The 25,000-nt window shown below is 50.5% G+C and overlaps 1 protein-coding gene and 1 long non-coding RNA gene across 14 annotated transcripts in view; one reads left to right on the top strand and one right to left on the bottom strand.

The window, feature by feature from the left end:
• The window catches only part of LOC127006316 (uncharacterized), a 286,097-nt gene that overhangs the window by 40,854 nt on the left and 220,243 nt on the right, over positions 1-25,000 (top strand). The gene's annotated exons all lie outside the window — the stretch shown is intronic.
• LOC127006282 (paired box protein Pax-5-like) overlaps positions 1-25,000 on the bottom strand; it is a 191,659-nt gene that overhangs the window by 32,267 nt on the left and 134,392 nt on the right. For 11 of the 13 annotated variants that reach the window (XM_050875997.1, XM_050876071.1, XM_050876037.1 and 8 more), the window contains 2 exons: positions 13,138-13,335; positions 490-707 (listed from right to left, as the gene is read on the bottom strand). In XM_050875997.1, the coding sequence (XP_050731954.1) occupies positions 490-707; positions 13,138-13,335 (416 nt within the window). Of the gene's footprint in view, positions 1-489; positions 708-13,137; positions 13,336-13,388; positions 13,870-25,000 lie in introns of those variants that run through there. The other 2 variants (XM_050876004.1, XM_050876080.1) reach the window with 2 other exon arrangements.

Here is a 25,000-nt window from a genome sequence, read left to right as displayed (position 1 = left end):
AAGGGAGAGGAAGAGACTGGACTGAAAGGGAAAAGAAAAAAGAGAGAGAGAGAGAGAGATGGGGATGGGGGGAGGGGGAAATGGATGCAAAGTAATGTACCCCGTTTTTCTGTTCACATGAGGATATCCAACACGCCTTCTTCACCTACAAACAACGAGGAACAACACGAGCACAAAGAACCTTGCTTATAAGTCTTTCATAGTCCTTCGTATAACACCCTTGTCACACCCTCACATCGCAGGCTACTCACTCGACTCACAACCTAGTCTTCGTGACCTGCATTCCCGTTACACCAACAAACACTAACACTAGGCTGGAAATCGATGGAAAGTTGGAAAAGAAAGTAGAAATAAAACTACCGCGAGGAGAATGGATACACAGTTTGCCTCTTAACTCGCCTAGGAAAGGAAGTAGAAACAGTACGAAGAGGAAGATAAATATACAGTTCTGCTACAGAAGGATAGATGCACACTTGGATTTGTACTCACCGGAATCTTCCCTCTTCCTCTTGTTGATGTTGCCGTTGGGGTCTGTGTGCGGGGGGATGCCGAGGATGCCGTTGATGGAGTAGGAGCCGGGACGCTGCAGGGCGGTCTCGTGCGGGGCTGGCGGGGCATGGGCGATGACGGACGTGGCCTGGGACACCGGAGACAGTGTTCCCGGCAGCCCGTGCTTCGCCTTCTCAGCCGCCTTGTTCCTGACGATTCTGTAGGGGGAGAAAGAATGGTTAGTTGGTTAGGAGGTGGTGGCGACGTGTGCAAGATGATGATGGAGGCAGTAGTTGAGGTGATAGTGTTGAGGGTGATGGATATAGGATGTTGTACGAGTTGTTTTGAGTGGGATGATGTTATGAGTGGTGACGAAGGTACAGCAAGGGATGTAGTGGGTTTAGTTGCTGTGGTAGTAGAGGAGTGGTGATGCTTTCCTTATGGCTTAGGGTGCTGGGGTTGCAGATAAAACAAGTCGTGTGGCGGTGGGGTAAGTGACAGTACTATAAATTGCAGTGGTATCAGAGTAGTAGTGGTTCTGCATTTCTTATAGTAGCTGCTGTGGTAATGGGGTGCTACGTACAAAGGGAGGGGGGTTATGGTAAGTCGTTTAGGCCAGATAATGGTGTGTTGCTGCTGCGTCCGGGGTAGTGTTGTTAGGGGTGGAAAGGCGATATGGTGGTTCCTTTCAAGGCTAAGTGCATCGATGGCGGGGTGGCTTTGGGGTGTGTGAAGAAGATGAAGAAGATGAAGAAGAAGAAGAAAAAGAAGAAGATGAAAAAGAAGAAAAAGAAGGTGAAGAAGATGAAGAAGAAGAAAAAGAAGAAAAAGAAGATGAAGAAGATGAAGAAGAAGAAGAAGAAGAAGATGATGAAAAAGAAGAAAAAGAAGGTGAAGGAGATGAAGAAGAAGAAAAAGAAGAAAAAGAAGAAGAAGATGAAGAAGATGAAGAAGAAGAAGAAGAAGAAGAAGAAGAAGAAGTAGGAAGAAGAAAAAGAAGAAGTAGGTAGAAGAAGAAGAAGAAGAAGAAGAAGTAGGTAGAAGAAGAAGAAGAAGAAGAAGAAGAAAAAGAAGAAGAAGAAGAAGATTAGCAGCACACACACACACCTTGCCCAGACCTACGTAAAATATATTCATCGCAACTCATAAGGCGCTGGGATGATCTATATATGTCGATCTTTTTAGAGCATGTTAGAGCGTTAAGACTAATGGGAAGGAAAAAATCAACGACCGTCCATCAGGTAGAGAGCAGAGTTGCACATCATGTCACCGATTCTCGTCACGCACGTCAGAAGGAGACAAAAAGGATGTACGGTGACCACATCAGATGATCTTTTGTTCTTTTTTTTTTTTTTTTTAGCCCAGTTGTGTTGTTGGCAGCCTACGTCCACTTTAACTCTGCTCCTCCTCCTCCTCCTCCTCCTCCTCCTCCTCCTCCTCCTCCTCTTCCTCCTCCTCCGGTCACGTTCCGAAGAGAGACTCGTGGTTGTGTCCTGAACCATGCATTGTCGCCGTTAGACCCACAGACCTCACGCCTCTTGTCTTTTTTTTTTTTCATATGTGTTTTTATCATTCTCTCTCTCTCTCTCTCTCTCTCTCTCTCTCTCTCTCTCTCTCTCTCTCTCTCTCTCTCTCTCTCAAACACACACACACACACACACACACACACACACACACACACACGTATCAGGTTTCACGCACTCGAATTAATATCGGTGTTGGCATCGATTACCAACGCGGCGTGGCCCCCGCCCTTACAATTACGAGGGTCAACAGGGAGCCGAGGAGCGGGAGATAAGCGAACGAACACCCGCCCGTCTCCTCCCCTACGGCACCTCAAAACACTCCACTCCACCCACCACGCGACGCTCCCTCCCTCCACCTGCTCCCTCCACTTGTTCCACCTGCTTCACTTTCTTCACACCTGCGCTTGAAAGATCACAGGAGGTGTGCGAGGGATAAGGGCCACGTCGAGGGGTTGCTTTGAGTTGATGGTTCGAAGTGAGACAAGTTCGTGTGTGAAAAAGAACCATTGAAAAGGGAGCGAGGTCGGCGAGTGAGTGAGTGAGGGAGTGTATAGCGTGTTACATCGTGCAAGAGTCTCCCATTATCAATTATCTCCGCTCGGTAGGTGGCTAAAAGTCGACACCAGAAAACAGGATCATCTCTCAACCCGCTGTGTAACCTGCGCGACGCCCCGTGACAAAAAAAAAGAAGAAAGAAAAAAAGTTGCTAAACGACGCCGAGAAACACGACCTTCCGCGCCGCCGCCGTGACCGATCGCTGAGATGCTTTGATAAGTTCCTCAAAGGGAAAAATCCATTCTGCGCGCCCGCCTCCTCCCGCCTCGAGACCCTTGCGGTGGGAGGACTCACGGGCCAGTTTCACGCGGACGGCAGACGAATGAGCGCGGGGGTGAGCGGCGGCGCTTCCCACCGTGAGGGTAAACAGCTCGAGTGTCAGACAGTAAGTTAGTGTCACCTCCTGGAGATGACCCGCCAGAGGGCAACATCAGACGCCCGCCCCGCCTGATTCCCTCCCCTCCCCCCCCTACACTCACATACGTACCCCCACCCACCCACCCTCCCTCACCAACACACACACACACACACACGTAATACACTAAAAAAAGGCGCACTAATGTTCAAAGTAAGGCTTTTAAATGGAAGCGCATGGGATTTATTATACGTCGATTCGCACAAAGAAATATATAATAAACTCGCGCACAATTGCAGGCTATATGGAGAGACCTTTGTGCTTGCGTGCGTCCCTGTGTGTGTGTGTGTATGTGTGTGTGTGTGTGTGTGTGTGTTTGGCGCCGCCCTTGGCCAACAGCCCCTCACGCGTGGCCCATTGTTTGTCTGTGGCCGGGCTGCTGCAGGACGCCCGTCGCCACTATTGATAACGCGAGGGAGAGGAAAAAATTGTCTTGTACACGAAGCAGGTTGTCGATATCTGTGTGAGTTGTGGACCCGCCCGGCGCTTCCTTTTTGTGCCCTCTGCCACTCCCACGGGACGGAAGAGGGGAGGGAGAGATGTATGGATAGACACAGGCACAGGTAGATGGAGGGGGAGTTGGAGGGAATGGGAATAGATAGAGATTAAGGGACAGAAGGATGAACGATGAAGGGAATTATGGAATGACACGCTAAACAATGACTGGGAAAAAGAATAAGGAGAAAGGTGGAGAGAAGACATGATCGAGGGATTGAAGATAAAAATAAGGAAAGGAGTATGCCATGGAATAAGGTAAAAGGAAAGGAAAAAGGTAGAGAGAAGACATGATCGAGGGATTGAAGATAAAAATAAGGAAAGGAGTATGCCATGGAATAGGGTAAAAGGAAAGGAAAAAGTTAGAGAGAAGACATGATCGAGGGATTGAAGATAAAAATAAGGAAAGGAGTATGCCATGGAATAAGGTAAAAGGAAAGGAAAAAGATAGAGAGAAGACATGATCGAGGGATTGAAGATAAAAAATGAAAGGAGTAAGTCATGGAATAAGGTAAAAGGAAAGGAAAAAGATAGAGAGAAGACATGATCGAGGGATTGAAGATAAAAATAAGGAAAGGAGTATGCCATGGAATAAGGTAAAAGGAAAGGAAAAAGATAGAGAGAAGACATGATCGAGGGATTGAAGATAAAAATAAGGAAAGGAGTATGCCATGGAATAAGGTAAAAGGAAAGGAAAAAGGTAGAGATAAGACATGATCGAGGGATTGAAGATAAAAAATGAAAGGAGTAAGCCATGGAATACACCTAACGAAGTAACGAAGAGGACGAGGGATTAACGAGACAGAAGTATAGCTAGAGGGCAGTGTATGAATAGAAGGATAGACGAATTCGGACGGAAGTAGAAAAGGAAGATGGGTCAAATATACATATAGTTGAGGAGGATGAGGTTCTGTAGTAAAAAATGTAGCAGCAAAAACAACAGCATTAGTAAGAGTAGGGGTGGTAGTAGTAATCGTTGTAGCAGTGGTGGTAACAGGAGTAGCAGTCGAGGGAAAGCTGAGGGGAGGAAGGTGATGGGCGGGCGTCGGTGATGGGTAGTCGCGGGGTGTTGCGCCGTGATCCCCTCGGCCGCCCCTCGCGTCCCCTCTCTCTTGGGAGTCGCGCCTACATTTGGTCTTCCTCTCTTTATTGCTAATAAATTCCTTTATTAATTCGTACTCCTCCCCTGATGCACTTTTACTTTATTGGAACACTCTCAGGGGGAAGGGCCGCAGAGGGAGAGACCTTCTTGGATTTTATTTACTGTTATTTCCTTACATTTCCACTCGGAATTACCCGGTCAACTGTTATTTAAATTGGTATGTTTAGGAGGAGACTGAGAGGAGGCGGAGGGCAGGAAGGGCGAGGGAGTGCTGCGAGCTGCTAGGAGCGGGAGAGGGGCAGGAACAGCAGCACAGACAACAGCAGCAGCAACAGCAGCCCTGGAAGGCGGAGGAAGAGGAAGAGGAGGAGGAGAAGGGGAGCAACAGGGGCGGACTTACCATCCCCCGAGTGAACGAGCAGACACATGACATATTCACTCATCAATTACATCAATGAGTCGCCCGCTGCGCCATCAATTCGCTGAGTGCAATAATTAAGTGAACATTGAGAGCATTGGATTCCCATTTGGGCGGGTAGTACAAGCCTCCGAGGATGACTGCCGGGTGTCACAGGCTTGTGGTCGGGGTTTCGCTGGGTTTCGTCGTGCATGTGTGAGCGAGCGAGAGGCTGCGCGAGGGAGAGACGAAGGGCCTGACTGCCTGCATTGACTTTGGGAGAGCGAAGAGCAGTGTAGAGGAAGGCAAGGCTGGGACAGGGGCTGGAAGTCTGTCCCCGCTCGTGTCTTTTCGCTGCTGAGTAAAACCGGAACTTTGGGTGACTACGCAGGATGGGAAAAAAAAGGAGTGTGTGAGCGGTGCGTGATGGACGGGAGGGAGCAGCGCGGTGTATCCGAGCTGAAGTAACGCGGGTATTGTCGGCGCGCGGGGCAGGGGCGGCGGCACAATGCTCCGGGGCGGCCCTCCACCTGTCGCGGTCCTCGGAGGGGAAGCCGAGGGCGGGCAGGAAGGGCGTCCCCAACACCCCAGACAAAGCCCGATGTGTGATTCCATTTACTCGACGCGTCACTTGATTCACTGATGAGCTCTCGGACTAATTTCTTTAGGGTCTTAGTTCCCGGCCCAGACAAGTTTTCGAACGCATTCATTAATTCGTTCATGTAAAACCTTCCTTTTTGTGGGTTTATTATTATTATTAAAAGAAGTCCTTACGCCCTCTCACACTCTCCCAGCTTTCACTCTATTCTTTCCCTTTCTTTCATTTTCTCCATCCTCTCTTTTCTCCACTCCTTTCCCTTCTTGTCATCCCTTTTATCTTCGTTTCCCTTCCTCTTCCTTCCTTTCTCTCGCAAGTTTTCATTCTATTCTTTCCCTTTCTTTCATTCTTTCTCATTTAACAGCTGGTGATCCTCTCCACTCACTCTTTTCTCCACTCCCTTTCCCTGCTTGTTATCCCTTCCCTTCCTCTTCCTTCCTTTCTCTCGCAAGTTTTCATTCTATTCTTTCCCTTATCATTCTTTCTTACCACCTTACTGCTGATGATCCTTTCCTCCCACTCCTTTCTTCACTCCTTTTCCCTCCCTCTTTTCCCTCCGTTTCCCTTCCTGTTTCTTTCTCTCGCATGCTTTCATTCTATCCTCTCCCTTATCTTCCCTTTTCTCACCACCTCACAGCTGATGATCCTTTCCTCCCACCCTTTTCTTTACTCCCTTTCACTTCGTCTCTTCCCTTTTCCCTCCGTTTCCCTTCCCGTTCCTCCCTTTCCCTCCCTCCCTCTCCCTCCCTCGCGGCCGCCAGAAGGACTGTTAATAATCGGTCAATAGGTGGCGATTAGAGGCATCAGGCGGCGGGACATGTTGTTGAGTGATTAAAATAGTCAACATTAGGGCGCGCGTGTTCCCTCCTACCCCTCGGCTACTCCCCCCTCGCCTGCCTCCCCTCGGCCACTCGCTGCCCTCCTGCTGTGATGACCCTTGAGTGGTGTCGCCAAGTTAATAATGTGTTGCGCGGGCTTTTAATATCGTGACAATCTTCGCCCAAATTATAGCCACCCTTTGTGTCCGTGTTTGTTAGCGGTGGGAGTTGTGGAAGTAGTAGTAATTGTAGTGGTAGTAGAAGTAGTGGTGGTAGTAGTAGTAGTAGTAGTAGTAGTAGTAGTAGTAGTAGTAATGAGGAGTGCACACAGTGAGATAAATAGAGGAACAAAGTACTGCGTGTGGACGGCTAAATGGCGGGAGGAAGGGGGGAGGGGGAGAGGGAGGAGGTAGTACAGTAAGTTAGGCCAGGTAAAGGTGAGGTGTGTTAAGGAGGCAGGTGCGTACAAGAGGATGTGTGCGGATGTCTCTCTTTTCCTCTCTCTTTTGCTTTGTCCCTTCCTCGTGCCCATGTGCTCCAGTTTACGGGTGAAGGAAACGACGGGGAAGGGAAGGGCGGTGGTCATGGGGAGGGGTGTAGGAGGATGGTCATACGGGTGGTGGTGGTGGTGGTGGTGGCGTTGGTGTTCGCGCCGGAAGATTCACAGTTGGTGTGGCCCTCATTATTTCTGCCCCATTAATTTAGACTGCGCTCGGATGAAGGAAAATGGAAAGGGGTGACCTACAACTTAATCGCCTTTTTTTCGACCTCCTCCTCCTCTTCCTCTTCCTCCTCGTCGTCGTCCTCTTCATCCTCTCTTTTTACGGGTAGACAAAGACTCTATTGTGTCCGCTCTCAACCCTATTACTTTTTCCCTTTTAACAACATTTTGACGATGAAAAATAGGGGAAGTAAATAGAACGGGAGTCGGTAGGGTCGTAGCGAAAAGCTCAAGACTTGAAAATGAACAGAAAACCCCTTTGCAGAAAAAAACAAAACAAAATCAATACGTTTTACAAGACAAACTTTGGTGGGAGTACTGAGAAGATAAACGACAAGATAAAAACGGTGAACTTGGTAGTGTTTAAAAAGACTTGAAGTTGTTACATAAGAGAAGGAACACACTTTCAGGCACACAGGAGGCCAGAGAAGAGGAGGAGGAAGAAGAAGAGGAGGCGGCCCGCTACAGGCAGATGTCAGGCCGGCCGGGGCGGCTCCTGGTGACTGGTTGTTTATGAATCCGTATTGGTGTTCAATCGCTTGTAAACATCGTCCCTTCTGTTGTCGGTGGGGCACAGGGGGAAGGGAAAGAGCAGCAGCGGCGAGAGGAGGAGGAGGAGGAGGAGGAGAATAAGGAGGGGTGGCGAAGGCAAGAGAGGGAGAGAGAGAGAGCAGGCTGAAGGGCGAGGGAGGAAAGAGAGGGGGAGAAAAGAGCAGCCACTCGACCGATAGTAATGTCAACAAGGGTGGCAATCCTCACGTCCTTGACTTTTCCGATTATCTTGTTAACTTCGGTGACGCCTCCATCGGGGAAGCAGCGGCCGGAAATTTGCATATAAATAAACGAGTATTAAGTAATTTTAGCCGCTAGAGCGTGCGCCGAAAAAAGGTGTGTAATGCTAAAAGTAATTATATCTTCGTTTTATAAATGGATTTAGTTTTTTTTTTTTTGGCTTTCTGTCTCTGGCTGGCTACGTGTGTGTGTGTGTGTGTGTGTGTGTGTGTGTGTGTGTGTGTACGTCCAAGTCTCTGTCTGTTTCTATTGATCTTTTTCCTTTTCCATTGTCTGTGTCTGTCTGTTTTATGTGTGACTGTCTGTGTCTGTGAGTGTTTGTCTGTCTGTCTGTCTCTCTCTCTCTCTCTCTCTCTCTCTCTCTCTCTCTCTCTCTCTCTCTCTCTCTCTCTCTCTCTCTCTCTTAGCCGGGTTTAATCTCCCTTAATGTAACCTATCTTGAAGCACCTTGTCTTAACCACGGCGGTATCCGAAATCAACCACACTGAACGTAAAACAAGGGCCGCGCCGAGAATTACTCCGGGGCCGACTTCTCCCCGGGGCCGAATTCACCAGGTTCCTCAGCGCGCTCGAAGCTAACGCGATTCCGTCTCCAAATTTCACAAAATCCTCCTCTAAGCTTCCCCCTTTCCTCCCGGCCTCAACTCGGCTTTAAGAGGTTTCCAAGGACGAGCAAATGAAGGCAATCCCAACTGGAAGGGATTAATCCGGCCCCTCAAATAAGGAAAAGCTAATTTAGTCGGGGAAGAGCGCCTTGATCTCCGTCTGTCAACGTCGCAAGTTTTCCCCCAGTCCAGGAGATCAGCGAAGGCGGATACCATATTTGTTGCTTGGCTGGCTCTCCCCTTCCTTCCTTCTCGCCCTTGTCGCTACAGATGGCGACCCACTAACACCCTCCACCTCCCACACACACACCCACGCACGGTTTCCCAATGTTTCTTCAGTTTACAAGCATCCCCAGCCAGGTATACGTGCCAAAGAGGGTGTAAAGAAGCCGGGCATTTGTCCCGATAACGAGTAGAAACGTACAAGGAGTCGCCAGGCGTAGAAACACACAAATACACACACACAAAAAAAAAAGGAAACGAGTGGTGTGCTGAGCCTCGCCGCCCGCCCGCCCGCCCTCCCGCCCGCTGCGATGCTTTCATGCTTGGTGACGTGGTACTCAAGGTTTCCGGGGGTATTCAGGGTCTTCGGGGGTACTCGCGCCTCGACGGTTCTTACTTCGGGGTATTCTCCTCACCAGACGCTAGCAAGAGAGAACGGGAAGGGGAGAGAGAGGCGGTAACTGAGGAAGAGGGTGAGCAGAGAAGTATAGCTTTTTATGTTCTCGCGGCTCAAGCGTTCTTATTTCTTGCTATTTTTTTCTCACCAGACGCTAGCAAGAGGGAGGGAGAGAAAGAGAGGGAGAGAGAAGAGAGGAGAGGCGGTAAAAGAAGAGGAGGAGGAGGAGGAGAAAAGGTTGTATTTTCTTTAACCTGACGCTAGTAAGAGGAGAGAAAGAGAGGGAGAGAAAACAAATGAAGGACGTAAGGGAAGGGTTCTAGTTTCTCTTTGTGAGTCTTCCGTCGTCTAACTCATGCACCTGTACCTCGTTAACACACCTGAGAAAGCACTGATTATTCTCACCTTTTCATTATATGTAAAAGCAACAACATTACGCATGCCTCCTTCCCTCCTCTTCCTTCCTCTTCCTTCCTCCTTCCGCCGCCGCCTCCTCCACCTCCTCCTCCTCCTTCTCCTCCTCCTCTTCTCCATTACAGCAGCGCTTCACGTATCGAAAACTTTCTTGAAAATGTCGGGAAAAAAAGGGAGTAAAAAGCCTCTCAAAAGGGAATAGAATCTTGTCAACAAATGATTCGAAAGGAAGGAAGGCAGGCAGGCAGGGAGGCGGCAGGCGGGTAGGCGAAGTCAAGGCGAGTGAGGCGCCCTTCGAAGCGTCTCAGTCGACCTGGCAGTGACGGTGTAGTCGACTTTAAAAACAAACTGAATCTGGTATGAGATCCACATTATGCAGCGTCGCACAGGAGGACATGAAAACCTCATCAAGCGGCTGATCATCGATTTTAGGAACATAAAGCCGTCGTAAATACAGGCTGCTCCGAGACCCAGACGGAGGAACGCGGCGGCCGGGGTTCCCTTCCTCGCCTGCCTTAGCCTGGTTTGTTTGTCTTGCTATTGGTTCTCTCTCTCTCTCTCTCTCTCTCTCTCTCTCTCTCTCTCTCTCTCTCTCTCTCTCTCTCTCTCTCTCTCTCTCTCTCTCTCTCTCTCTCTCTCTCTCTCTCTCTCTCTCTCGATAGTTTCACACGCTTTTCTTTCTTTATTAATGCATCCACCGCCTCCTTCTTTCGTTTACTCTCACACAATAGTAGTTTAGGGTAATCTTTCGCCTTCTTAACTGACTTTAAAACTTCATTCACGACACGACTCGGAAGCAAGAACTAATTATAGGAGGAGAAAGATCGATTTTCCTCTAATTTTCTCTCAACGCAAACGGCCCCACATACTAGATAGCAACGTTTCTCCTCCTCCTCTTCTTATTATTACTCTTCTTAAGCCGTCGCTATCGTCGTTCCCGTTGCTGTTTGTTTCTTTTTCTGTTGGTTATATTCTTCGCTCCCTATCCGCCCCTTTGTTTTGATCGGGTTTTCCATCACCGCTAAACGACGCACGTGGAATGAGTTTCTCTGGAGGAGGCTGAAGTATGGGAGGGGAGAGATGAGCAGCGGCGGCGCAAGGGACGGACTGAGTGATGGAAGGCGAATGGAAATTGAGAGGAGCGATGATAACGAGAGGGAGAGGGAGAGGGAGAGAGGGAGAGACTTTTTCACTCTTACGTACTCATCCTTGTCTGATATTTTTTTCCTCTTCCTCGTCTTCCTCCTCCTCCTCCTCCTGTACGTCTCTTTCCCTCTTTCTCTTAACCTCCAATCGTCTTAATTTCCTCCCTCAAGTAATCATCATCATCTCAATTTGAGTATTTCATTCTTGTTACTCATTTCCCTGCGTTTATCTTCTTCCCCCGTGCACTTCTATTTCCTTCCCGGCACCCTATATATGCTCTTCTTCTTCTTCTTCCTCCTCCTCCTCCTCCTCCTCCTCCTCCTCCTCCTCCTCCTCCTCCCGTCACTACACTGTCTCGCTCACCTGCTCCGTGCCAATCACTCTTCATCTTTGTTTTTTCTCTCTTTCTCTTACTCTCTCTCTACCGCCACCACCACCGGAACCACCACCACCACCACCACCTCCCAGTCTCACCACCACCTCCTTCTGCTCTTCCCCTTCCCTTTCCTCTTCCTCTTCCTTTTAATCCTCTTCCTCCTTCTCCTCCTCCTCCTCCTCCTCCTCCTCCTCCTCCTCCTCCTCGTCCGTTTCGCCGCCATCCAGCAGGTTTAAGAGCCATCCTAACCAATGGGGACGTGAGCCAGGGTCATCAGCTTCTCCGGGGGCGTGAGGTCTTTTGGCTGTGAATGGTCTGGGGACTGGGGGGGGGGGGGGGCGGCGAGTTTTTAGACCCCCGACGAAAACTGAATGAGGTCATTAGCTTGGCCAACAACACTAGTGATGAGTCTGAGGTAGGGGAGGGCTGGGGAAGGGGGCTGTCTGGGGTTAAGAGAGGGGAGTAAGGGGTGTTTTTCTAGGGCAGCAGCGGTGAAGGATGTGCATGGGGCCGAGGCAGTATAGAACAACCTACACCACCACCACCACCACCCCCGCCATAATCCCCGCCCCCGCTCCCTTTTTCCGCGTCCCAGCGTTGTGTGTAGCGTCTAATGGTGACTTGCTTCAGTCTTACAGCGCGTCATAGTTGATGCTTCCTGCTAACTGGGGCGCGCCGCTCCCCTGCTGTAATTACACCTTCACTCGGCCACTCGTTACCTTTCCCTCATACACATCGAAAGTTATTTTAGACTCATCCATATAATGATACATCTCTATTTTTTTTCAGTGGTGTGTCTTGCCCCGCCTGACCCCGACCCGCCCCGCTCCACCCCGCCCCGCACGCCCCGCGCCCCCTAGGAGGCAGATTTATGCGCAGAATAAATGGCTGGCAAGTTAGGCCAGGCGCGCGCCCTAGAGAAGCCTGGAGTCGCCTGCGCCAATCTGCAATGCAAATGAGTCCAGAGGAAGAGGATAACGAGAGGGTCGCCCCCGTATTAAACATAAACCCCGCATTACTGTGTTGCAATCCATGGTTAGACTCATCAGCACACACACCGACAACGGCTGTTTGGCCTCGCGGCAACACAATGCTCGGCGGATCTTTGTGTGTATGTTTTAATTTTTTGGGCGCGGGACGAAGGCCGCCGCCGAGTAAAAAAGTTGGCGGGCGCTCGTAAAATCAGAGGTCCCGGAGAGACGGCGAGATAATGGCGGCGGCGGGGAGGGAGAGGCGCCCCCTGTATGATCCATTAAAAATTTTGCTCTCTCGCTCCTGGCAAAGAGGAGGGAAGAAATACAAAAGCTGAGGTCACACAGAGAGAAAAAAAAGTATTTCCTCTTTTTACAGGGAAGGAGGGTGAGGACAGAAAAGAGACCTTGTGACTGTGATTCAGGGAGGCGTCTGGCGATTTTGTGCTCGGCCAATCCCTGAACTCTTGACGGAATGTGATGGAAGGGAAAACACGTGCACGAAGCGACACATTCGGGGAAGGGAAGGGAAGGGCAGGAAAAGGAAGGGAGTGTGCAGGGTGCAGGAACAACACACACACGTCTCGTCTAGGTACACACGAGGTGGAACTCAGGGACACACACACATCGGGACCCACCTCGGCCGCAGATAAGGTGTTTTACGTGCATACCAAACAAACACAGGTGCATGGAGGTGAAAAGAGCACACAGGGGTGGTTGGGGAGGGATGTGTGGATGGATAGGTGGTGTGTGGATGGGTGGGTGGGTGAGTGAATGGTGAGAAACAGTGCTGACGTAAAATGGTGAGAAAACAAAATATAACTCTACGCATCTTGACAGAATACTTCACTGTCTGACGCTCTACTGCCACAAAAAACACAGCAATATAATATACAGTGCACAGAAACGCTGGCCGCCCGTTCTGGGGTGCGTGAGGTGCAGGTTGGCTAGAAGAACACACACACAGACAATCAATAGAACAAATACATCTGGTGATCTATGTGTAAGACAGCCGCGACAGGCAGGCAGGCAGACAGGCAGGCAGACAGGCGGGTGCGGGAGGGATGAGGTGTGTCTCCAGTCTACTGCCGACGTTACCTGTTGATGGAGGACACGGAGGGAACGTTCTCCTGGGTACAAACATTCTCCGTGAGCAGCCTGTCTCGTATCTCCCAGGCGAACATCGTGGGGTTCTCGCGCTTGTACCTGGCTATGGCATCCACCACTACGGGCGTCGCCACTTTGGGCTTCGAGCCGCCAATCACGCCGGCTTTGTAGCTCCCGGTCTCGTAATATCTAGAAGAGAATGACGAAGGGGCACGGGTTAGTAAGCAGCGTCCCTCACCCACCTGTTTATGCTCGACACAGACGGGACGCCCTCCTGGTCGCACACGCCGTCTGAGAGGAGCCGCTCCCGGATCTCCCAAGCGAACATGGTTGGATTCTGCTTCTTGTAGTTCGAGATGGCCTCCACCACTGTCGGCGTGGCCACCTTGGGCTTAGAGCCGCCGATCACCCCCGGCCGGATGGAGCCAGTCTCGTAGTATCTGCAAGAGGGGATGTGTCGTGTGCGTGGTGTGTATATGTGTTTGTGTGGCTCAGGCGACGCCACCAGTTGGGGTTAGTTGGTCTCCGCCTCACCCCGCAGCCGTCACTCCGTCGTTAGCGTGTTAGTGTGCCTGAGGTGCTAAAGTAAGCCGTCGGGGGTTAAATGGGTTAGTGGAAATGATTATAGTAAGTAAGCAGCGAACAGAGAGCACGAGATAGGTAATGGATTAGTCAGGGCTTCAGTCCTACAAGGTAATGCAAGGTTATAAAGACAGTGTCAATGGATGCATGTTAGTCTTTTTTCATTGCATATTTTGTCTCTGAAGTGATTTACCAAGAACATGTGAGAAAATTCAGTCATGAACAAAGGAGATTATTTGATCTATTGTGAGTATTCTATCACACACACACACACACACACACACACACACACACACACTCACACGCTCTCTCTCTCTCTCTCTCTCTCTCTCTCTCTCTCTCTCTCTCTCTCTCTCACATGCCGCCACCACCGTCTCCGCCCTAGAGCCTCAAGTAGTACTTCTCCAGCCTCGCCCTGCCTCGCCCTTCCTCGCTACACCCCGACACGAGAGACTCCTCACCCTCGTCGACTCTTTCCTCCCTCCTCGATCACTATTTCCATGGCGTGGCAGCTTTTCTCCGTCCCGTCCCTGCTCGCCCCTCCCCCCTTAGCGCCGCCACCTTCCCCGCTTCGTTGTTTTGTCCCGGCGAGCCGCGGACCCTACCTTCGCTCGGCACCAGTGGCGGTAAAAGCTGCTGCTGGTGTGGAGGAAAGGAAGACGGCCGAGACGAGACGGGTTCAAGGACTGTCAGTACACACGACCAACCATCTGTGTGTTTTCGTTGTGTCATTCAGGTTTTCATGGTCTTGTATATAGTGGTTTAGTGAGTCTTACTGCTTTGTGAATGTCTCTTCTGGCAGTTCAAGTCCAGGAATATGACGTGTGCTTTCCGGGGGAGGTTCTTAGGTAGCCTTCATGACCAAAATGTACATAAGACCTTCAGGATTCAGTTCGGGGTCGGCAAGTCAGAACGGACCCCGAGCAGAAGTTTTAGGTCGGTATTGTAAAACATTTTTGCTTTTTATATTAGCTATTTCTAAACGTCAAAGAGGGAGTCAGTCAGATTCTAATGTGTGTTCCTTTAGGTTCACGGTACAGAAAAAGGATCAAACTGTTACCAGGGCCATAAAACTGATCCTGGAAATGCCCCAAACTCCTATGAAAGTCTTGTCAAATATTGAACTTGGGCGACGAAATGTTTAGCAATGCGGCCCTTAGTGTCCCCGCGGCTTATTTCCCCAACACGGACTCAACAATAACTCCGCTCAAAGACTGCCGGGGACGGAACTGGCGAAGCGGGAAACTAAAATCGCAAGGTTGACTGTTAAGTGAGTGGTTCCTTTGCGTAGACACCAGTCAGTCAGTCAGTCTTCCGTCGGCTTGAGAGTCAGAACCAACAACAACAGCAGCACCAGCAATACACAGACGCCGACCGAACGAGGGAGCGAGCGACCGACCCTCTCCGTGGCGCCCCCCTTAATTCCTGCCTCTCACCCGCGGCCCAAACCTTCCCCCAGCCCGCCACCGCCGCGTCTTAGGCCCTCCACTGCGGCGCCTGATTGGATTATGCAGATGAGCAGCAACACATGGTTTGAGTCATTTCCCGCTACACTCAGGGGGGTTTTCTGAGCAGCGAGGAGGCGGCGGAGGAGGAGGAGGAGCAGGAGGAAGGGAGCTAAAGGAGGAGGAGGAGGAAGAGGCGGTACGGAAAGGAAAGGCACGAGAAATTGAGGAGAGAGAGAGAGAGAGAGAGAGAGAGAGAGAGAGAGAGAGAGAGAGAGAGAGAGAGAGAGAGAGAGAGAGAGAGAGAGAGAGTCTACAGTTGAGAAAGACTCCTGAGATATAAAAGAATGACGAAATGGAGAAGAGAAAAAGGAAAAAAAAGAGGAAGAGGAGAAGAAGGCGGAGGTGGAGGAGAGAAAAGGAAAAAAAATAAAGAGGAAGAAGAGAAAGAAGAAAAAGGAGGAGGGAGAGGAAGAAGTAGAGGAGTAAGAATAAAACAGAAAAAAAGTCATGTCGCTGAGAAAACGTTTTAGAGGAAAAGTGGAAGAACCGGGCGAGTAAATATCTGGCAACCTGACGATACAATAAAAAAAAAAAAAAAATGGGCGTAAGGTGTGGAGAGGAAGTAATGCTAACAGACAGACAGACAGACAGACACGCCGAAAGAACAGTGACGCGTAGCAACCAACCACACAGCGTCAGAGGAGGAGGATTAAGGAATGGCATTAAAGCCGGACTGGAAATATGGAGAAAAAAAAGACGAGAATGAAAGAAAATGGAAAATATGGAAAGTTTCGTAAGGTTTGCAGGGATAGATAGGGTGAAGAAGAAGAGGAGGAGGAGGAGGAGGAGGAAGAGGAGGGAATAAGGTGAAGAGGAAAAGGAGATGGAGAAGAAAGACGAGTAAAAAGAGGAGGAGGAGAAGGAGGAGGAGGAGGAGGAGGAGGAGGAGGAGGAAAGATAGTGAAACATGGCGAGGGTAAGTGAGAAGGCAAGAGGGGAGGAAGAGAAGAAGAAGGAGGAGGTGGAGGAGGAGGAGGAGGAGGAGGAAGAGGCAAGGGAGAGGGCAGAGGAGGTAAGGGAGGCAGGAAGGGTGGGAGACCGGGAGGCAAGGAGGGAGGGAGGGGGAGAGAGGGGAGAGGGTGAGGGAGGAGCGGTGGCCATCCCCTCACATCTCAAAAGTCATTTATATTTCCCGAGGAACTTGGCTTCGGGGACTATCGGGAGGAATTTTATGCCTTCGAGGAGCGTGTGTCCAAAGCCCTTGGTGGAGGCGGCACGGGGAGCTCCTTGAGGCGTCCTTTGAGAGCATCGGTGAGGAGAATCTGGTGTCTGTTAGTCTCCTGGATTCATTAACAGTCAGGTGGGCCCGTCTTACACCCTCCACCCTCCTTACCGACCCTCCTTCGCCACGGGAACAGCGCCCCCTCTCTCCCTTCCCTCTTCCCCACCTGTCTACCTACCGTCCCACCTTCCTCTCACCTTATACACGGCTGAGTCTCGATCTTAACTTCCCCTTACGCTCCGCTCCCCTCCGCTCCCCTCATCTCCCGCTCCCCTTTTCCTCGCGTCTCCTCCTCCTCCTTCTCTCTCCCTCCCTCCTTTTCTCTCTCGCTTCACTCCTCCTCCTGGCTGGCTGGCTGGCGGGGCGGGGCGCGACGGGGCGGGGCGGGCAGCCATCACACCGCCGGGTCTCCTCCGCCTCCCCCGACAGTAAATATCAGAGTGACGTTAAGCACAGTCACGCAGGAAAATAAAAGGCAGAGTAGGGGATATAAAGGAAGGGGGGCGGGGGGAGGGATAGGGGAGGAGGGGGAGGAGGGGGGGCAAAGGAGAAATTTGGGAGCCGAGAGAACGAGAAGAAGGTGAAGAAGGAGAGGAAAGGAAGAGGACAAAGCAAGATGGCGTTCACATGATGGGCTGTAGGCTTAGGGGAAGGCAAGGAGGCGTGGACTATGGCTGCAGCACGGCCACACCGCTGCCTTTATTGATCCCCCTCAAGCCTGTATACCACCTTCTTGACCCGACCCGACCAGGCCAGCCACAACACCACCACGACGACCACGAGGCTCAGGAGAACGAGGAGGAAGAGGAGGAGGAGACAGAGAAAGAGGAAAAGAAAAAAGAGGATTAGGACGAGGACGAGGAGGAGGAGGAGGAGAGAGAGAAAGAGGAAGAGAAAAAAGAGGATTAGGACGAGGACGAGGAGGAGGAGACAGAGAAAGAGGAAGAGGAGGAGGAGAGAGAAAAAGAGGAAGAGAAAATGAGGATTAGGACGAGGACGAGGACGAGAAAAATAGAGAGAGAAAGAGTGAGAGAGAAATAGAGAAAGAGAGAAGGAGAAGAAGGCGAAGGCGAATGAGAAGGAGAAGAAGAAGAAGAAGGAGAAGGAGAAGGAAAAGGAGAAAGAGACAGATTTCAACCAGGTGACTCATTGCTTTGGAAAATGTACGTTGGTTGCCTGTCTGTCTGTCTGTCTGCCCGCCTTTTCATCTGTCTGTCTGTCTGTGTATTCGTCTGTCCGCCCGTAAATCCCGCCCTCCTCTGTTTGTCCATAAAGTCCGGGGAAGTTAAGAACCAGTCTGTTAGTCTCTTCGTCTGTCTGTCTGTCTATCTGTCTGACTGTCCGTTCGTCCGTCTCTTTCGCCCTCGCTCTGTTCTGCTTCCTCGTTGCCCCTTCCCTACCGTGCCCCTGCCGTGCCCTGCCGTGCCCCTGGAGTGCCCTTAGAGTGCCACCATCGTGTCCCTAGAGTACCCCTGCCGTGCCCTCGCCAGCACATTCATCGCGGGAGTCACCGAGGAGCCGGGGGAAGCATCCGGCGCCGCGCACTATAAATCTCTAGAACATATTCCAAGATCAACTTCTTCCCGGGAATATAGAGTGGGCGGTCCGTATACAAACTTTCTCCCCCTAGGCTCTCTGGAACGCAACAAAATTCCCATTCCAACTTGGGAAAACATTCCGGGGGGCGCGGCTCCCCTGACAGGTCGCCCTTATGAGCCGCTGACCCAGAGACCAGAATCGTGCGCGACGGTCAGGACCCAATTTAAGGCACTCTCCTCCGCTATATGCAAGTATTTTCATGGGAATTTGAGGATTTTGAAGGAAATAAACAGGATTGAGACGGATGAAAGGAATCTGAGAGGAGTGGCGGGATGAATGCCGCCCGTAAGTGGATGGGAGGCCTTGTGATCTGTGGGTCCCTGGGGGGGAGGCACGGGAGGCACTGGGGGGCAAAAGGAAGGAGGCTCACCGCTCCTCACAAGATGACGCATAACTTGAGGAAGGTTGAGTTAGTAGTCCTCCTCCTCCTCCTCCTCCTCGTGCTCCTCCTCCTCCTCTTCCTCCTCCTCCTCCTGCTGTCATTTATTTTCCTTCTCCCCATCTCCACATAATCTCCCTCCACTTCCTCGTCTTCTTCCACCTCCTTTCTGTCTTATGGCCCCCCTTCCATCTCCCATAATCTCTCCTCCTCCTCATTTTCTTTTAGGTCATTTTCTCAAACCGTATTCTTTCTTTCTTTCTTTTTCTTTCTTCCTTTCCTCGTGACGACTGTCTTTTCAGAGTCTTCACGTATGTGTGTGCGGAGGGGGAGGGGGGATTCTGTTTGTCTCTGTCTGTGTCTATCTATCCCTCATCTCTTCTCTTCTCTTCTTATCTTTTCTTTTCTCTTCTCTTCTCTTCTCTTCTCTTCTCTTCTCCTTTCCACTCTTCCCCTGTCCTAATCCATCTATTCCTTCAACAGCAAAAGTGACCAAGGTCCCTCAGAAAGAAAGGAATAAAGGAAGGAATGGAGGACGGAAAGGAGAGAGGAAGGAAGGCAAGACCACCTCGGAAGGTCCCCGGCGCAAGGTCTGCCAGTCTTTGTGTGGCCCAGGGAAGTAAATCGGAGACACCACCATCACCGCCACCCAAATGACACCCCGTCCCCGCCCTGTGGCACCGGCACCGCCCACAAAAACACCCGCCCCCGCCCACAAAAACGCTCCCAGGCCGCCCACTCATGAATCAAGCTTTGTTCACGGCCAGGGTGCGGAGACGTCTTGAGTTCGGCGAGGGGACAGTGAGACCCGAAGGCGTTGTTGCTGCTGCCGCGTTGTTCTTGCCGCCGAGTTTGACACCAGGATCGTCGCTTTTTGTATACAGGCTTTTCATGGCGATTCCTTTACGATCAACGCTTTTCTTTTCACACTTGATTAAACGATTGGAGTTTCAAGTCGAGGTTTTAACCATACGTTGTCATAATCCTTAACCCATCCGCTGCGATTGGCACTGATTTGGCTTTCACTGTTATTTTGGTAAGCTATGCTCCCAGGTCTTTCTCTGGCTCTGTGGTGGATTGTGGAGTGTTTCCCATGTGGCATTGCTGTGCTGGATATCCCCTCTCAAGGTGCAGGACTTTACATATTTCTTCACTGAGTTGTAGCAGACACCTTTCATTCCCTTGCTGTAGCTTGATGATGTATTCTTGTAAGAAATCCGTAGTCAAGGGGTTAATAGTGTTTTCTTGAAGGTATTATTGAAGGTATTGAATGCTTTGTTTACGATAACCTCCTTTCCTTACCCGTTTGCCTAGGAGCTTCTTGTCTTGTGTTACCTATACGTGGACCTCATGCTTAATTAAAGGTGTGTTTTCGCAGGTATGGGTGAAGCCTACCTGTGTTGTTAAAGGGTTAGTTTTGGCTTTACTGTGAAGGTCTTAGCGTGTTGGTGCCTCATGTTGGGGGAGGGGTGTCGAGATGCGGGGAAGGTAGAAGGGTGAGGGGGTGAGGGGGTGATGTTTTCCTTTCTCTTGGTTTCTGTGTAGTTCTGTGTGCATCTGTGTCTGTTAGTCGGTCTGTTTTTCCGTCTCTTTTGTCTCTGTATCATGTTTCTCTCTCTCTCTCTCTCTCTCTCTCTCTCTCTCTCTCTCTCTCTCTCTCTCTCTCTCTCTCTCTCTCTCTCTCTCTCTCTCTCTCTCTCTCTCTCTCTCTCTCTCTTCGGGTTCCGTCTTGGCACTCCCTCACACACTATCTGTCGACACTTTATGCGGCAATGTGTCACCGCGGCCGAGGCTGGCACTGGCACTGGCATTGTCTTGGCTTCACCTGGGCTTCCGAACACTACCCCTCTCTCATTCCTTCTCCCCCTCTTCTTTCTCCTCCTCACGGTTGTTTCTCCTCCTCCTGTTCTCTCTCGCTCTTCCTCCCCCTCTTCTTTCTCCTCCTCACGGTTGTTTCTCCTCCTCCTGTTCTCTCTCGCTCCTCTTCTCCCTCTTCTTTCTCCTCCTCACGGTTGTTTCTCCTCCTCCTGTTCTTCATGTTCTCTTTATTTGTTTGTTTTCTCCTTCTCCTGTTGTTTTTCCTCCTCCTCGTCATTTTTCTAGTTGTTTTTAATTGTCTTCTTGGTCTTGTTATTTTCTTTTTCTCTTTGTTTTCTTGTTTTTCTTGTTCTACCTCATCCTCTTATTCCTCTTCCTCTTCCTCCTGTTCTTCCTGATCTTCCTCTTTCGACTCCTTTTCCTTTTCCTTTTTCCTCATTATCATCATTGTATTTTTAAGTTTTTTTTTTGTTCGTGTTTCTTGTTCTTCTTGCTTTACCTCCTCTAATTCCTCCTCCTCCTCCTCCTCCTCCTCTTCCTCCTCTTCCAATTTTCCCTTATCAAACTTCTCCCCTCGGAACCCCTAAAATTATTTCTTTTTTTTTGTTGTTTATTTGTTTGGTTAGTTGTTTGTCTGTGTGGATGACGTTTTTTTTTCTTATTTTTTCAGGGCCATGTTTGGTTGACTGACTGGCTGGTTGACTGAACACGCCGATGGGTGAGTTGATTGACTGAGTGGTTTTATTCTCGTATTAATGCTTATGTTGTTTTATTGATGTTGTTGTTTTTAATGTAGTAGTAGTAGTAGTGGTAGTAGTAGTAGTAGTAGTAATAGTAGTAGAGGTACAGTAATCGTGGAGGTAGTGGTGGTTCTGTTGCGTTAGTGTTGGTGTTGGTTTTATTGAATTACTCTCCTTCCCCCCCTCTCTACTCCCTGCCCCCCCTCCCTCCCAGATAGGTTCCACGCATCCCCTTAGAAGGATAAATGAGGCGTACGCTCGAAGTCGAAGAGAGCCATGACATCGCGGATATTGCCACAGAGTTGCCGCCCACGCCCTGGCGCCGACGGGTGGCAGCCGCAGGAGCTCGACGGCTCGGACGCGTGAGAACGAGGAAGGAGTAGACACAGATGCACTTTCCTTCTCCTTGCTGCTTTGTTTTGGCGTCTCTTCATCACGGCGTTCGTAAAGAGACACACGAGACAACGGTACTTTATTAGACGAGTAAATAAACATCAACATAATTTGCGTCCTCCTTTGGCTACGTGAAATATGTGGGTTCATTTGAAGTACTAGACACATGGAGCCAGATGGAAACAATGGCGACTGAAGGAGAATGAAATAAACCTCACATTGAATAGAGGAGTGTAAATGCATCCTCTGAACGTACCCTGAACACCGAAGGAAGCTCGTATCACTGACGCGGAAAAGGTAGGAATGAAGGCGCGTGCTATTTCTCTGTATGTCCTCAAAGACGCGTCTCTGTGGTCTGTCTTCGTCCAGACCTTCGGGGAATCACATCAGTTCGCGGCCCTAAGAGAACCGGAGGATGGGACGCAGTACTCCTCCAAAACCACTCACTCCCCGACCCCAAACCCAACTACCACCACCACCGCTACTACCACTTCCTCCACCGCCATCACCACCACCATCACCACCGCCACCGAATACTCATCGCGCCATGAAACGGAAAAAGCAAAATAGAAAAAAAAGCTTCATACTCAATTTACATTTCAAACAGTCCCCAATGATGTCAGTCCGCGTTATCACCACTGTAGCGAAGCCTGTGAATGTTGTTATTAAATCAGGCCACAGCGCGCGGGGCATCATTACGCGCGCCTCGTTTAGCCGCCGTTCGTCGTCGTCATCGTCCGGGGTGTCGCGTCGCCTCCTCCCCCGGGGCTCCACCTGTGACGGCGACGAGGTGACACACGGCCCGGGGGAGCGCTAAACATGCCTGCCGTTTTACACCTCAGCACGGAAACAAATTGCCGGTGACACGCGGCACCTAAATGTCGTCATACTTCTCGGGCAAATTATGCGCCGCTGTCAGGGGGGAGCTTGGCGCCGTGACGAGGCAGGCGAAGACATCATGGCGCTACCCTCAGCCTCCCCTCCCCTCAGCCTCCCCTCCCCTCCCCTCCCCTCCCTGCCCTTCGTCTACTTGATTTGTTCTTTCTTTCTTCGTCTTCTGTTTCCTCCTCATCCCCTTTCTTCCATTCACTCACCCTCCCCTGCCCTTCCTTGCCCTACGTTTGCTTTATCGGTTCTTCTCATCCCTCCCTTACCATCTATCCCCTTTCTCTTCATGCACTCCCTTTTCCTCCCCTGCCCTTGCCTTCCCCTCGTCTCCTTCATTTTTTCCTCCCCCCCTTGGCTTCTTTTCCCTCAATGTTCCTTTTCCTCACCCTTCGTCACCCATCCCTTGCACTTCCCTTCTCTTCGTCTGACTTCTCTCTTCACTTCCCTCACCATCCTCTTCCCTTCCTCTGTTCTTCTCTCCTCCTTCATGCCTCCTCTTTCCCCTCCTCCCTTCTCTTCCCTCTTTATCCCCCTGACACCACCGCCAGTGACAGCCAACATTTGTGCCTCTTCATCTACATCATATATATTCATCTCCTCTCTCACTCCCTCTTTCTCACTCTCGCTCACCTGTCGCCCAGATTAGTTAAATGTGTGTGTGTGTGTGTGTGTGTGTGTGTGTGTGTGTGTGTGTGTGTGTGTGTGTGTGTGTGTGTGTTTCTGGTTTTAGTTAAGGAGGGAGTAGCCAGCTGGAGAGAAAAAAAAAGAAAGAACGAAAAGAGAAAATACGAGAGGAAAGAGAAGAATCAAAGAGAGGAAGAGTAAGTAAGAATGGAGAAATCATGGGAAGAACGAAGAAGGGAAAGAAAGGAAAATAAGGAAGAGAAGGAAAAGGAGAAGGAGGAGGAGGTAAAAATGGGAAGAAGTGAAAGAGATTAAGGAGAAGGCGACAGAGGAGTAGAAGAAGAACATGGATAAAGAACACGAGGAGTGAGGACATACATAGGAAAAGGAGATGAAGAAGGAGGAAGGAGGAGGCAAGAGAGAGAGAGAGATGGTAGGTAGCAAGTGTCAGTAAGCTGCTTGGAGTGATGGGCGGCCTGATAGAGGAAGGTTTATATCCCTCACACCTCACGGGGCCTGTCACTGCTCTACCCGGCAGGCGTGGCGCTCGTCAAAACTGTTGCCTCGCCGAAAGAACCCAACCAAGTCTTAGCTCCCGTAAATCTCTCTCTCTGTGCTCCTCCCCACCCCCCACCCCCACCACCACCCCTCAGTCTCTCTCTCGCTCCGTCTCATTTTTCACAGTTTCCCAGCCTCGCTCTGGGTCGTGCCGCGGGTCAAAGGTCACGGTGCGTGGCGGAAGCGATCTCGTTGGGTCAGAGAAGGCAGAGACAAGGTGGGTACTGTTTGGTTGGGTCGGGATGGTGTCAACGTCGGGAGGGGTTTGGGGACGGGAGGGAGAGGGAAAGAGAGTGACGAGGTGACAGAGGAAACACCACCATTACCACCACTACCACCATCACCACCACCATTACCACCACCACCGCCGGGGCTCCTCTAATTATAACCACAAGTCGGCACCCTCAGCCCGTGTTTCCACCAGTCACACGCCTCCTCCTTGCTTGGGTAAACGCCTCACTCTGGTTTATCATCTTTCTTTCCCTCTCCCTCTCCGCCTCCCCCTCTTTTCCTCGTTTCGTAGGTAAGTTAGTTAATAGTTTTGTCAGTTTCTCTCCTCTGCAGACGCTCAAATTGCCATGGCTGTCCGTTTTGCGAGGATTTTTAACGTTAATTCCACTGATTCAGGGATGTGCTTAATTCACTCAAGGGCAGAGTAATGACGGGGGAAGGGCGGGAGGGAAGGGAGAGAGAGGAAGGTAGAAGGGAAGGGAGAGAGGGAGAGAGGGAGGGTAGAAGGGAAGGAGGGAGGGTGCATGGCCGTTTCCGTGACTAAAACAGTATCTGCTCACACAAAAAAAGGCATTAGCGTCAGGGCGTGTAATAAAGCGAGAACACATGTATCCGCACTCGAGGGAGGAAAAAAAAGGGAGGTTACAAGACACAGGAATGTTCTTGAGGTGCCGCCCCGCCCTGACCCTCGCCCCTACCCCCTCACCCCGTCACCCCTCACTCGTTACTCTTCACCCGCGTCACCCCGCTCTCACCCCATCCATCGCTCATCCACTCCCTCCCTCCCTCCCTCACCTATACCTCCCCCTCTCACCCCTCTAACTAGTCAACCCTCACCTCTCATCCTCACCCCCCCCACACACACATCCTTACCATTTCATCCTGTCCCTTCTCATCCAGTCCTACCTTATATACTTACCCCCCCCCCCCCAGTACACACACACACACACACACACACACACACACACACACACACACACATGCGGGCTACACCGAGGCGTTAGGTCCTGGCAAATCCTGAAACTTTACCTTGATGTATTTCCCTTCACCAGCTGCGGCGGCGGCGTTAGAAGAGCGAAGAGAGAGAGAGAGAGAGAGAGAGAGAGTGAGAGTGAGAGAGAGTGAGAGAGTGAGAGACAGAATTCATATAGCTACAAGACAGTGCCGTCGAAAAAAAAAACATTAGTCGACTTCATACACTAAGCGTTTTATTTTATTTCAATTGATTATTTTTTCTTTCCGGTATTGAGGTTAAAACGATCATTTATAATCTTTACTTTACATCTCTGGTCGTCTGTCCGCTGATTGGTTG

Source organism: Eriocheir sinensis, chromosome 3, assembly GCF_024679095.1.
Source record: "Eriocheir sinensis breed Jianghai 21 chromosome 3, ASM2467909v1, whole genome shotgun sequence".
Lineage (NCBI taxonomy): Eukaryota > Metazoa > Arthropoda > Malacostraca > Decapoda > Varunidae > Eriocheir > Eriocheir sinensis.
Note: the sequence above shows the minus strand (reverse complement) of the source record. Positions and strands in the feature narration are given on the sequence as shown.